Source organism: Saimiri boliviensis, chromosome 6 (assembly GCF_048565385.1).
Source record: "Saimiri boliviensis isolate mSaiBol1 chromosome 6, mSaiBol1.pri, whole genome shotgun sequence".
Classification (NCBI taxonomy): Eukaryota; Metazoa; Chordata; class Mammalia; order Primates; family Cebidae; genus Saimiri; species Saimiri boliviensis.
In genome coordinates, this window is record NC_133454.1 from 43,735,142 (window position 1) to 43,750,267 (window position 15,126).

Genomic DNA, 15,126 nt, shown 5'->3' on the forward strand with positions numbered 1-15,126 from the left:
CCTCAGAATCTTTTAATGGCTCTTCATCTCACTTATAGTAGAAACCGGTCTTTATAATGGCCTTCAGCGTCCTACAAGATCCAGCTCAGTAAGATCCAGTAAGCAAAGTTACTTCTATGACCTTATCTGCTCTCTCCTCTTTCTTTGCTTTGCTTTGCCTTGAATACATTAAGCATGCCTCTACCTTATGTTCTCTGAATTCTGCTTTCTCTGCCTAGAATACTCTTTTCCCAGATATTCCCTCATTGCCAGCTCCCTGTTGGCTTCCCTGTGGCTCATTCATGTGAAAAGAGTGCCTGTGAGGGGATTAGTTGTCCTGTAAGGAGTAAAGGATGGAGGGACTGGGGTATGGCAAATGTTGAAGTCCTCTAAAGAGCCAGTGAATGAGTGAATTCTAGACCTGTTAGCAACTGTTGAGTCCAACCTGTTTGCTATTCTGAATAATAATGAAAGAATTCAAGAGACTTTGTAGCAAGTTAATAGAGATGAGGCAGCCTTCAGTCAGTCAGTGAAAACATATAAATCAATCTTCATAGTCGGAAGAATCTTTTGCTTATTTCTAAGGCACTCTCTTTTGTAGATAGTGAATTTGGTGTCCTGCCACTTAGTTATGATTTAGTGATATGCTCTTTAGTTTAATAGAGAATAGGTCAAAGAACTGCTTGAGCATCATTTTTGGAATCTATTGTAAAAGTTTAATAGAAAACATTCAGTTATTAAATTCCTTTTAAAATTGAGTGTGGGGGAAAGTTTATTATGTGTTCCATCAAACAGGAGAACCAAATACATTTTCTGGTATTTAACTATATCTGTATCTATCTATATCTATTGCTTATAAGCCAATATATCAATTAGAATATTAGGAGATTTCAGAGCCTAACCAGTATTTAATTTATCTCTAGTACCTCGCTACTCTGGTTCTTTGTACCTTTTTTATTTTTAATTGCAGGACTTACACTATGTTTAATTTTATAAATTACCAAAAGTGCTTGTGGAAATAGACTTAGTTGAAGTTAGAAAGTATCCTCTTGTTAAGAGGGCATTCTCTATCTCCATGTCACTCAAGAAAAGACTTCTGTGTTCTTTCCATGCGTGACAGAGCAAGACCCTGTCTCAAAAGCAAACAAAAAAAAAATCACATGGTCACACTTAACTTGAAAAGGAGTACTAATGACTAACACGTATGGGATCTCTCTCTCTCCCTTTGTTTTTGGTAATGTAATTGATTATTTTTTTTCCTAATGTTGTACCACTTTTACATTCCAGAGATAAACTATATGATTATGAGGTATGATTGTTTTGATATGCCACTTGTTTGATTTGATAATACTTACTTAGATTTTTGCATCTTTGTTCCCTGGTAAGATTGGCCTAGAGTTTCCATTTCTTACACTGTTCTCAACAGTTTAGTGTCAGGGTTTTTTGTTAGCATTAGAAAAGGAGATGGGTATTTTTCTATGTTTTTTTTCTCCTCAGTTTTCAGAGTTTATATAGATTTCCAGTATACTTTTTGTGAGGAGTTTAAGACAACTACAAAATTAGATGATACAGTCTCCACATAAGACCACTCTCACTTCTGACACCAACTGTAAGTTTGGTAGATTTCCAAAACGCTCAGGTTTGATAATTCATTAGAAAGGCTCACAGCATTTAGTGAAAGCTGTTGTACCCATATTTATGATTTGTTATAGGGAAAGGATTCGGAAAGGAAGAGACTGATAAGGCAGAGCTTAGGAGGGTTCCAAATACAGAGCTTCTCTTGCCTTCTCCTCATGTCGTCAAAACACATTTCTCTCCCGGCATCAGTGTGTGACAGTATGCATGAGTACCACCAAATAAGGAAGCTCACCCAACCTTTACTGTTGAGTTTTTATGGAGCTTATTCACATAGGCATGACTGATTAATTGCTCACAAGAATAATTTCGGTCTCCGTGTTGACTGACCTTGTATGTCCCAAAACCCCTATCTCAGGTTACATTGTTCGTCTTTCTGATTGGTCAACCTCCACCTAGGATTATACAGGTATGGACGGTCCCCTCCCTGAATTACATTGTTAGCCTATCCAGAATGGCCGAAGGCCTCCCAGACAAAGACACACTTACTAAACCTAACTTTCTAAGCATCCAGAGATTACCTACTAGAAGTTGGGAGGAAGGACCAGACTGTCTCTTTGGATAAGGCCAAATTCTTCACTACATACTTTTGTACAATTAATTTTTCTCTTTTATGATTATCTTCCTGTGATTCCTCAATACCAGATTAAGCCTGTAGGAATTCCATTATGGAAAACTGGTTCATTTACATTTGAGCCCTTCATTTCTCTAGCTGTCTTATGAAAATTACAGGATACTTTTTATTTAACTGCATTAAAGTTAAACTTTCTCTTTTTTTTTTTTTTCCCCAAGAATAAGGGTTCTCTTCAGTTTGAAGACAAATGGGATTTTATGCGCCCGATTGTTTTGAAGCTTTTACGCCAGGAATCTGTTACAAAACAGCAGTGGTTCGATCTGTTTTCGTAAGTACCCCACTAATTCTGTTTGCTAACATACAGGAAATTTTGGTGATGTGTTTCTATACCCAGATGGAATGTGTAACTCTGGATTGGTCTGTTTACCTAATAAAAAGTATTACTAGTTATGTTGAGGGTCTCCAAGACCTCTCCCAGGTATGATGATTTGCTAGAGGGCTCACAGGACTGAACATACATTCATACTCACAGCTATGAGTCATTACAGTGACAGGATCCCAAGCAAAATCAGCAAAGGGAAAAGGTACATGGCATGAAGTGCAGGAAGAAGCAAGCACAAGCTTCCAAGAAGAGTCCTTTCCCAGGGGAGTCACACAGGACACACTTAATTTTTCCAGCAGTGATTGACAACATGTGATACGTTGTCTACCAGAGAAGCTTATTAGAGACTCAGTACTCAGGGCTTTTATGGAGGCTGGTCACGTAGGCAGTCTCTCCCAATGTGTACCCAAATGAGTAAACCATAGTTTTTGTATAAACAGTTTAGGTACAGTGAGCCACCATTATTTCAGGAAAGTTTTATTTAAGTGTAGGAAACTTTTGACCATTCAAATTCTCAGGTGCCAGCCAAGGGCTAATCTTGAGAAATGCCTTGGCAAGCCAGCATTTTTCGGAGATGCAGTCTCAGGGGTGCTGGTTTAATGTTTTGCTGTTGGCCAAAATATTTTTACAGCAAAATTATGTCTGCAGGCCCCTGTGTAGCAGGGCAAGACCAACCTGTAGTATTGATCTCAGTTATCTTTTTTTATTTTTTATTTTTTTTAGATAGGGTCTTGCTGTTTCCCAGGCTGGAGTGAAGGGGCACCATCTTGGCTCCCTGCAACCTCTGTTTCCCGGGTTCAGGTGATTCTCATGCCTCAGCCTCCTGAGTAGCTGGGCTTACAGGCATGTGCCACCATACCCAACTGATCTTTGTATTTTTAGGAGAGATGAGGTTTCACCATGTTGTCCAGGTTGGTCTCAAACTCCTGACCTCAGGTAATCTGCCCACCTCAGCCTCCCAAAGTCCTGGGATTACAGGCATGAGCCACCATGCCTGGCTAGTTATCCCTTTTTAGGGCCCCTGAATTTAGCCAGTTAAAACAAACACCATAGATCATAAGGTTTGTCTTAGAAAACCATGTGGCTTTCTCTTTCAGTTTCTGTATGGGCCATTTTTAACATGGTCAACTCAGGCATAAGTGTCAACTTAGGCACAGCACAACTCAGGACAGTAAGTTGAAGCAGACCTGAAAGCCTTCCAGGATTGAGACAGTGCCATGCTAGGGTACGAACACTGACAAATAATCCCAGAGGCCTCATGTAGTACTCCTGGAAAGATGTTTAAAATTGTTAAGATACCCCAAGCAAGATATTAGGTGGTGCAGGTTAACAAGGCCCTCGCTGTGGCCCCCCACCATGGGGCCTTACAGTCTGGGGTTCCCAATTCAGTGTAGTTGACTTGTAATTCAGTTCAGGCCTTGGTTTCAGCAGGACTGCCTGAAGGGAGTTAGATCCAAACAGGAGTTGTTGTGCATGAAAAGTGCAGAAGCTGAGGCTGTTCTTTGCCATCTCATAGTTGGTGCTGTTAGGTATGATTTTAAGTTCAGCAGTCAGTGTGAATTAAAAGGACTCATGGCAGCTTGGAAAGGCAACCCTGAGAGATTCCCTTTAGGAAAAGTGGGAATAGTTGTGAAAAGCAAAAATCATTTAATGTCCTCCTCCTCTCCTGTCCCTTCTCAGATTCTGGGTTTTGTTTTCTCTTCCTTATAAAATCAGCATATCCCTTTCAGTAATGAAAATCTTACGTCTTCTCAATCATCCAGGTCTGCATGAGGGACAAAAGATGTTTTTTACTGAAAAACATTTTTATGCAACTTAATTAGACAAATTATAGTTAGGAATCGATCAGGATGAAATCCTGAATTTTTGAAACTTTTCAGAATGGGCTTATGTTATCTCCCACCCCTTTTGTCCTGATCATTTGTCTAGTGAGTAACCTAGAAAAGATCAGTTCCTTTCTGGGGATAGCTGTGTTTGATAACCAAACAGACTTACTAAGGTGTGTGTGTACCAGGAGGGAAAGAGAGAAATAGAGTCAGATTATTAAATCTGTTGTTGCAAACTAACCAATCTAGGAAGACAAACACAAGTCAGTAGCAGTGAAACATCTCAAGAAGGGGTCAAAATCTAACCTGTAAGAAGTGGTCAAAGGGGCTACACTCTTTATGATGTGCCTTCTCCCAACTTAAAGCTTTTGGTAGGAAACATCAGTTGAGAATACTTTTAGTCTCCATATTAGATATATAAGACTAATCAGCAGCTTGATTTTGGGTAGTCCCATGAGAGAGTAAGCCTTTTTCTTTGGATATCTGTAAGTGGTTGATGTGGTCCAGCCAGAATCCATGATGTTTTTATAGTTTCTGGCTCCACAGGAGGATATCTTTTAAATCTTCAGTAGTCTTTTAGGGCCAAAGCGGCTTACACCTGTAATTCCAGAACTTTGGGAAGCCAAGACAAGATGATCGCTTGAGCCCAGGAATTCAAGACCAGCCTAGGCAACATAGAGAGACCCTATCTCTAAAAAAACAAACAAAAAAATCCCATGTCCATGTCGTGGACACACCTGTAGTCCCATTTAATTGGGAGCTGAGGTGAGAGGGTTGCTTGAACTCTTAAGCAGATTGCTTGCTGCATTGAGGCTACAGGAAGCTGTGATCACACCACTGCATTCCAGACTGAGTGACAGAGTGAGACCCTGTCTCAAAAAAAAAAAACAGAAAAAGTATTTCAGGCAAAGTCCTGTTTATTGAGTATATGCCTGCTTTCAGTTCAGCACAGCTTGTGTTAAGGTTGAAATAGCCCAGTAGCAGAGTGTCAGGTTTCAGCCCAGCGTCAGATCCAGGTAGTTGAGATCTGTGATTTTAGGATTCCAAAAAAGTTAGTGTCTTGTCTTTGGCAGCAGCAAAGCCAAGATACTTCAGGCTCACAGTCATATTTCAAGTCCAAGTAATCAGCAAGACCATCCCAAGTCCTATTTTACCTTGTCAGTCTTATGATCCAAATTGATCCCTTCAAAAATATGCATATCAGCCTGGAAAATCATCAGGCTTCTAAGGGTCAGACATCTAATTTCACAATAATTCAATAGCAATGAAAAACTGCATTTAAAATTCCTGAAGTATATTTCTTCCATCTGGAGATTTCCTTTGTTTTCATGTTGTCTCTCTTCTCCAGAGGCAGCGTTAGTTAAAAAAACGTAGTATGCATTGGAACCAAATCATTTTCTGAGTGAAAAAAAAAAAAAAACCATAGTAAATATCGTTCATTGTGAAGAGCTTACCCTGTTCCCAATACTCAGAGAGTTGAAATTCCGGTCTCTTCAGCAGAAAAAAAGCAGGAAGTTTTGTCTCACTTTTCCTGATTGGAACAATCCCTCTAGCATTTATGAAATGACTAGCAGCATATTACATATTGTGTCATTTTTGATTATACATCTAGATGCAATAGCTGCAAAGTACAAAGTCATCTCTTAACCCCCTACCACGTTTTTACCTTACTTTAAATTTATTTACTTATTTATTTTTATTTTTATTTTTTGAGACGGAGTTTCGCTCTTGTTACCCAGGCTGGAGTGCAATAGCACAATCTCCGCTCACCGCAACCTCTGCCTCCTGGGTTCAGGCAATTCTCCTGCCTCATCCTCCTGAGTAGCTGGGATTACAGGCACGTGCCACCACGCCCAGCTAGTTTTTTGTATTTTTAGTAGAGACGGGGTTTCACCATGTTGACCAGGATGGTGTCGATCTCTTGACCTCGTGATCCACCCGCCTCGGCCTCCCAAAGTGCTGGGATTACAGGCTTGAGCCACCGCGCCCGGCCTATTTATTTATTTATTTACTGAGATGGAGTCTTGCTCTGTTGACCGGGCTGGAGTTCAGTGGCACAATCTCGGCTTACTGCATCCTCCACCTCCTGGGTTCAAGCGACTCCTGCCTCATCTCTTGAGTAGCTGGACTACAGGTACCCACCACTGCACACGGCTAATTTTTTTATTTTTAGTAGACATGGGGTTTTACCATGTTGGCCAGGCTGGTCTCAAACTCTTGATCTCAAGTGATCTGCCCACCTCAGCCTCCCAAAGTGTTGGGATTACAGGCATGAAGCACTGTGCCTGGCCGTCCTTATTTTAAATTTAATCAAACTTCTAGTGGTAAATTCAGTGTTTATAATAGTAACATTACAGCTGCTGGGAGATCCTGACTGGAATGCAAGGTATAGGTATAGAGAGGAACTGCAGCAGCAGCAGCTAGGCTGAAAAAACAGCTGAAGTGGTTCACTTTCCCCACTCCTGTTTCTCCCCTAATGTATCTAAAGCTTTGCTCCAGCCCTGGGCTCTGATTTTGCTATTATTTTTTCCTATTTGGAGGAGAGAGCATATAACCTTTCAACACTTTTGATCCACCCAAAACTCACCTTTGGGAACTTTTGGGCCTCTTCTCTTCCCACCTGGAGGCAAGAAAAAACAAAAACAGAGACATCATCCAGGCTCTGCTTTTTCTCCCCTCACTTTAGTCAGCATGGCCAGAAACTGCCAGGGGAATGAGAGAGCCAGTTCTCCTGGTGTTAGCGGTACCATTTTCAAATTTCATAAACAATTTTTACCTGTCACAACAGACAGGCTCACCTGCTGTTACATACTATGAATGATTTTATAGCCACCCAAGCAACAAATGTTTGTCATCCTACTGCTTCTTCCCTCTTCATGAGTCCAGCTTCTGACACCAGCTGTGTTAGCAATCCCAAGGTCACCCCTAGGCTTAGTGATTGCTGGGAGTATTCACAGGACTCACCATGTAGTTGTATTCACGGCTATGACTTATAACAGTGAAGGAAGCAAAGCAAAATCAACAAAGGGAAAAAGTACATGTAGCAAAGTCCAGGCTGACAAAATGCAAACTCCCAAATGTCTTGTCCCACGGTCAAACAGAGCAAGCTTAATTCCTCCAGCAACTGACTGAGAAAACACATATAAAATATTGTCTACCGCTGGGCGTGGTGGCTCACGCCTGTAATCCAAGCACTTGGGAGGCCAAGGCGGGCGGATCACCTGAGGTCGGGAGTTCAAGACCAGCCTGACCAATATGGTGAAACCCCGTCTTTAAAAAAAAAAAGAAAAGAAAAAAAAATTGTCTACCAGCGTAGCTAATTAGAGACTCAGCACCCAGACTTTGTCCTGAGAGCTGGTCATATAAGCAGCTTCTTCTTGGCACATACCAAAATTTGAGAGTGGCAAAAGAAAAGCAAGTGTTCAATGTAAGTCACACTGTATAAACAGTTTCGGTACGTAAAACATTCTTGTTAAGGAATGATGGGCATCCTCCCAAAAATCTAGATTGCCACATCCTAGCCAAAGGCCAGCCTTGCACACAAGTCTTTATTAGGATAGCAGTCTCACACACACTATTAAAATACTGTATCAATGAATTACAGATGTGTAATTGCATAACCTATAAACATTGAGCTGTTGTAATCATTTTCTCTCTATCACTTAAGAAAATGCTCTGATTTCCTAAATGATGTAGGACTTGTTGCATACTACCAATTAACTTATAATTCTGGCCTTTGGGAAATTAAAGTTCAGTAAGAAACAGCTGAGGCTTTTTTTTTTTTTGAGACCGAGTTTTGCTCTTGTTACCCAGGCTGGAGTGCAATGGTGCGATCTCGGCTCACTGCAACCTCTGCCTCCTGGGTTCACGCAATTCTCCTGCCTCAGCCTCCTGAGTAGCTGGGATTACAGGCATGCGCCACCATGCCCAGCTAATTTTTTGTATTTTTAGTAGAGACGGGATTTTCACCATGTTGACCAGGATGGTCTCGATCTCTTGACCTCGTGATCCACCCGCCTCGACCTCCCAAAGTGCTGGGATTACAGGTGTTAAGCCACTACGCCCGGCCAGCTGAGGCCTTTTAAAGCTTTATTACATTCATGTATACATATGATTTTCATAAATGATGCAATTAAACTATTTTATAAATGATATGTTGGGTGTGGTGGGGTTTTTTTGCTGTTAGGTTGTTTTTGCCAGATATTCAATTAAACTATTTTATGAATGATATGTTGGGTGTGGTGGGGTTTTTTACTGTTAGGTTGTTTTTGCCAATCTGTTGATAAAATTGATCATTGAGAATAGTGCTTGTTCTCTGAGTACTCTTGACTGAGAAAAGGAGCATAGAGTGATGGTGTTCCCTACTAAAAGTGGACTTCAAAGTAGAAATCATTAATAACGTTGTACAGTTGGTGGACTCAACGTGTCGTTTTTAAAGATCTTTCAGCCAGGCATGGTGGCTCACACCTGTAATCCCAGCACTTTGGGAGGCTGAGGTGGGTGGATCACCTGAGGCCAGGAGTTCGAGACCAGCCTGGCCAACATGGTGAAACCCCATCTCTACTAAAAAATACCTAAATTACCTGGGTGCGATGGTGGGCCCCGGTAATCCCAGCTACTCAGGAGGCTGAAGCAGGAGAATCACTTGACCCTGGGAGGCAGAGGTTGCAGTGAGCCAGGATTGTGTCATTCCACTCCAGCCTGGAAAACAAGAGTGAAACTCCATGTCAAAAAATAAAAAAGATCTTTTATCTCCTTGGAGTACCTAAAACAGCTCAATGTATAGTCCTTTTAGGTAAGGGATTCCTATATATCACCAAAATTGCAAGACTGACAATAATTAAAACCTTTGTAACTTTTACCCGTATTTTGGCCATATTAATCATTGACATTTAGGTTGCTTACATCTTTCTAAATCTGAGTTAATAATGTATTGATGTTAAGCTGCATTGACTATCTGAGATTTCCACCCCTTTTCTCATAATCTGTATTCTTTCTCCGTAGAAGTACTCTTGGTATTTTGGGTGGCATAAGAGATTGTTCTGCATCTTGTACAATATTTATAACTTCTATCTTTTACTTTTTTTTTTTTTTGAGATGGAGTTTCAGTCTTACTGCCCAGGCTGGAGTTCAGTGGTGCAATCTTGGCTCACTGCAACCTCTGCCTCCCAGGTTCAAGTGATTCTCCTGCCTCAGCTTCCCAAGTAGCTGGGATTACAGGCATGTGCCACCACACCCAGATTTATTGTACTTAGTAGAGATGGGGTTTCATCATGTTGGTCAGGCTGGTCTTGAACTCCTGACCTCAGGTGATCCACCCGCCTTGGCTTCCCAAAGTGCTTTGATTACAGGCATGAGCCACCGCGCCCAGCCTGTCCTTCACTCTTATAAACTCCAGTCATGAACACGCCTTCTGTGCCTTTCTCCCCACCCTTCGTTATAAAAACATAGATTCTCACATGTTTCCAGATACCCTTCTAGGGGAATAATACCTTCCTCAATTGAGAACTGCTGCTCTAGATCCATGGTGTTAGGTTTGAGTCTGCTCTGTGGAATTAAAGCCAGAATTAAATAAACTACTTTCAACTTGTGAGATCTTAAAAAAAAGTTCTTTAAGTATATTACTAAATTTCAACAGCTACCCTATGAGACAGTTATTGTCTGTACTTTACAGGTAAGAAAAATGATCTTGGTTGGGTGTGGTGGCTCACACCTGTAATCCTAGCACTTTGGGAGGCTGAGGTGGGCAACATGGTAAAACTTTGTCTCTACAAAAAATTAGCTGGGCATGGTAGCACATGCCTGTTGTCCCAGCAACACAGGAGGCTGAGGTGGGAGAATCAGCTGAGCCTGAGAGGTCAAGGCCACTGTACTCCAGCCTGGGTGACAGAGTGAGAACCTTACTTAAAAAAGAAAAGAAAAGAGAAAAGATCTTGAGACACATGAGATACTGTGTCCAAAAGTCAGGACACATTAAATTATAGAATTGGTTTTCAACCAAGGTGTGTGTTTGTCTCCAAGGTTTTCTACAGTGTAGCAGTTAAGAGTACAGATTTTGGTATCACTTGGAACTGAATTTGGATTCTGAGTCTTCACTTTTTAATTTTATAGCTCTCGCCTGTTACTTCATCTGGCTTACTCCTCCTCATGTCTGGGTCTCAGATGGAGACATTATTCATAAAATACTGGATAAAGTAGACAGGCAGGCAGTTTGGGAGGTATGGAGCAGAATAGGAAACTAGTTTACAAGTTTATTATAAAGGATATTACGCCAGGTGTGGTGGCTCATGCCTGTGATCCCAGCACTTTGGGAGGTGGAGACAGGTGGAGCCCAGGAGTTCAAGACCGGCCTGGGCAACACAGGAAGACTCTGTCTCTACAAAAAAGTACAAAAGCTAGCCAAGCATGCCGTTACATGCTCTCAGGCTGGTCTTGAACTCCTGGCCTCAAGGGATCCTCCTAATCAGACTTCCCAAGTAGGTGGGACTACAGGCGCAAGCCACTGCACCTGGCACGGGGCTTTTCCTTGATGGGAAACTTTTTATTACTGCTTCAGTCTCGTTATTCATTATTAGTCTATTCTGGTTTTCTCTTTCTTTATGGTTCAATCCTGGTAGGTTGTATGTATCTTCCCAGGAGTTTATCTGTTTCTTCTATGTTTCCTAATTTGTTGGTGTATAGCTGTTTTTATAGTAGTCTCTAATGATTCTTGTTAATTGTAGTTTAAAATTCTTTTATGTCGTTTTTTTCCTACTAGATATTAAAATAGGGAGAAATTTTGTAATAAACACTGCTCGTTAGCTAAGCCAGTAGTCATTCCTGGTTTTCTTTGCCTTGCATACCTTCTACTAGAAAGGCTGAATAATTTAATATTACTTTTTGGGTCTTCCTTGCTACTAGGGTGGCTGTATGATACCATTCTGGAAAATAGGTCTATGGGAGGCTTCTAGAAAAGTTTTTACTTTCCACATGAATTATACTAATGTGCTTGGCACTGTCCTTCCTTTCCCCACTTAATAGTCACAGGTATAGGAGACTAACATGCTAAGATGGCAGAACAAAAAGGAAAAGATCCTAGTTAGCTGATGACACGAACAGTTGCATACCTCTACTCTTCTTGTTATATAAGAAAAATAGTCTCTTAACGGATGGATCACCAGAGGTCAGCAGTTCAAGAGCAGCCTGGCCAAAATGGTGAAACCCTGTCTCTACTAAAAATACAAAAATTAGCTGGCCGTGATGGCAGGTGCCTGCATTCCCAGCTACTGGGGAGGCTGAGGCAGGAGAATCACTTGAACCTGGGAGGCAGAGGTTGCAGTGAGTCAAGATCGCACCATTGTACTCCAGCTGGGCAACAAGAGCAAAAATCTGTCTCAAAAAAAAGGCCAGGCGCAGTGGCTCATGCCTGTAATCCCAGCATGTTGGGAGGCCAAGGTGGGTGGATCACTATGTCAAGAGATTGAGACCATCCTGTCAAACATGGTGAAACCCTGTCTCTACTTAAAAAATACAAAAAGTAACTAGGCATAGGGGGCATGTGCCTGTAGTCTCAGCCACTTGGGAGGCTGAGGCAGGAGAATCATTCAACCTGGGAGTCGGAGATTGCACTGAGCCAGGATCACGCCACTGTACTCCAGCATGGCGACAGAGTGAGACTCCATCTCAAAAAAAAAAAAAAAAAAAAAAAAGCCTCTTAATAGTTAAATTCATCTTAATTCATTTTAATCTTGTTTTTAGTTGAGTGTATCCTAAGTGATACAGGATGTGTTAAAGTATTCCAGTGTATTTGTGTCATGCCGTTACATTTGTAATTATTTTTGCTTATATTTTATATGAGCTGTAAATAGATATTATATAAAATTTACAGTTTTAACCATTTTTAAATGTACAATTCAATGGCACTAATTATATTCCAGTGTTACGCAAACATCAACACAGTCCATTCTCCAAACCTCTTCATCATCCCAAACAGAAGCTCTGTTGTACCCATTAAACAGTAATCGCTCATCCTTCCTCCCCCTAGCTCCTGGTAACCTCCATTTTCCTTTCCATCTATGAATTTGCCTATCTAGGTAACTCTTATAAATGGAATCATATAGTATTTGTCCTTTTGAAAGGTATACTGTTTTTTTTTTTTTTTTTTTTTTGAGACGGAGTTTCGCTCTTGTTACCCAGGCTGGAGTGCAATGGCGCGATCTCGGCTCACTGCAACCTCCGCCTCCTGGGCTCAGGCAATTCTCCTGCCTCAGCCTCCTGAGTAGCTGGGATTACAGGCATGCGCCACCACGCCCAGCTAGTGTTTTGTATTTTTAGTAGAGACGGGGTTTCACCGTGTTGACCAGGATGGTCTCGATCTCTTGACCTCGTGATCCACCCGCCTCGGCCTCCCAAAGTGCTGGGATTACAGGCTTGAGCCACCGCGCCCGGCAGGGTATACTGTTTTTTAACAGATTAGGTTATTCAGTTCGGGTTTAATGTTATGACTGGATATTCTTGCTTTGTTGCTTTTATAGCTATCATGGATCTGACATTATTGTTTCTTTATTTTCCCTTTCTTTGTTTTTATTAATTTGGACGTTTATTTACATTAGTGGTTGCCTTCATGTTTCTTGCTCTTAGTTAGAAGCATGTGATAGTCCTACTATTTGGAAACAAAATACATATCATTTCATCACGTCAAGGTCACACTATTTCTTCTCTTTTACACAAAGAAATCAAAACCTTTGGAATAGTTTTTACTTCTTGCTTCTTCTGTCTCTTCTGTCTGCTTCCTTAAGACTTTTGAGAAGCTTCTATTTCCTCCCTCTCTATTTCTCAACTCCTAGATTTTTCTAGTATGGTTAACTATTTAAAAAGATTTACTTTATGGCATGTTCCCTTTTAAAAGCACTTTGGGGCTGGGTGTGACGGCTCATGCCTGTAATCCCAACACTTTGGGAGGCTGAGGCTGGAAGATTGCTCGAGGCCAGATTTCAAGACCAGTCTGGGAAACACAGCAAGATTCCATCTCTACAAAAAATTAGCCATAGCTGGGTGTGGTGGCTCATGCCTGCAATTGCAGCACTTTGGGAGGCCAAGGCAGGTGTATCACCTCAAGTGAGGAGTTTGATACCAGCTTGGCCAACATGGCAAAACCCCATCTCTACTAAAAATGTAAAAATTGGCTGGGTGTGGCATTGGACGCCTGTAATCCCAGCTAATTGGCCAGCTGAGGCATGAGAATTGCTTGAACCCAGGAAGTGGAGGTTGCAGTGAGCCGAGATTGCACCACTGCACTCCAACCTGGCTGACAGAGTGAGACTTCATCTCAAGAAAAAAAAATTAAGAAAGCACATGTCTGTAGCCCCAGCTAGTCAGGAGGCTGAGGCAGGAGGATTTTTGAGAACAGAAGGTTTAATGTTATGGTGAGCTCATAATGCCACTGGATTCTAGGCAGGGTGATAGGGAGAGACCTTGTCTCAACCTTGTCTCAAAAAAAAAAAAAAAAAAAAAAAGTACCTTGAGAACATTCTTCCCTGATAGAGCAATGCAGAGAAGTACTTAGCAGTTAAGGAAAGAGAGCTGGAGAAGATATACCAAATCACTTCTACGTTTTACTCTTCTTTAGGTAAGATTTCTAGAGTTACCTAACTCCACCCCCTTTACCACACCATCCCTGTTACCCTATGAGACTCAAGTCCAGTTTGAACCTTTCTGACACATATGCAGCAGTGAGTTGAGTACAGCAGGGTTACAAAGATAGGTTTATTTTAGAGATGCACAGGACTCCGCTGATGAGTGACTGGTTCCAGAATTTTTCAACAGCCTTACCAACCTTTCTTAGAACTGCACCGATTCTTACTGCTAAGACTTCCTTCCTTGTGTCCTCTGCAGGGATCAGACCTATATCCAGCTTTTTCTAGCCCATTTTCCTTATTCCTTCACAGATCTCGGCTCACTGCAACCTTTGCCTCCTGGGTTCAAGCAGTTCTCCTGCCTCAGCCTCCCAAGTAGCTGGGGTTACAGGCACCTGCCACCATGCCCAGTTAATTTTTTGTATTTTTAGTAGAGACAGAGTTTCATCATGTTGGCCAGGGCTGGTCTCGAACTCCTGACCTCAGGTTATCCACCTGCCTTGGTCTCCCAAAGTGCTGGGATTACAGGTGTGAGCCACCATGCCTGGCCCCATCAGCTTCTTAAAAGTCTTCTTAAACTAGCACATGAGTCATTGTGGAGTGTCTGGCACATAGTAACAGTTAATACATGTTAGTTTTGTTACAGTAAACTAAATAAAAAATGATGGTGACTCTCACTGTGGTAATGGTGATGGAGGGAAATGTCCACATTAGAGAGACATTTGGATGATGAATACAATAGGACTGTGATTGAATATAGGGGATAAAAGGGGGTTGGGTTACCCAATTTCTTTCTTATCACTTTGCATTTTACTTTACAGGTTAGTCACATCAATGTGCTTACAGTTCACTGCAATTACCATAATCATCCACATTTCTTTTTTTTTGAGACAGAATCTCGCTCTGTTGCCCAGGCTGCAGCAGTGCAGTGCTGCGATCTTATGCCTCAGCCTCCTGAATAGCTGGGACTACAGGCATGCACCGCCACACCAGGCTAATTTTTGTATTTTTTAGTAAAGATGGTTTCACTATGTTGGCCAGGCTGGTCCTGAACTCCTGGCCTCGAGTGATTCACCAGCCTTGGCTTCCCTAAGTGCCAGGATTACAGGCATGAGG

At 41.6% G+C, this 15,126-nt stretch overlaps 1 protein-coding gene across 3 annotated transcripts in view; it reads left to right on the forward strand.

Annotated features, from left to right (window-relative positions):
* The window catches only part of CUL5 (cullin 5), a 109,134-nt gene that overhangs the window by 22,130 nt on the left and 71,878 nt on the right, over positions 1 to 15,126 (forward strand). For all 3 annotated transcript variants that reach the window (XM_074400521.1, XM_074400522.1, XM_003923744.4), the window contains one exon: positions 2,407 to 2,516. In XM_074400521.1, the coding sequence (XP_074256622.1) occupies positions 2,407 to 2,516 (110 nt within the window). The remainder of the gene's footprint in view (positions 1 to 2,406; positions 2,517 to 15,126) is intronic.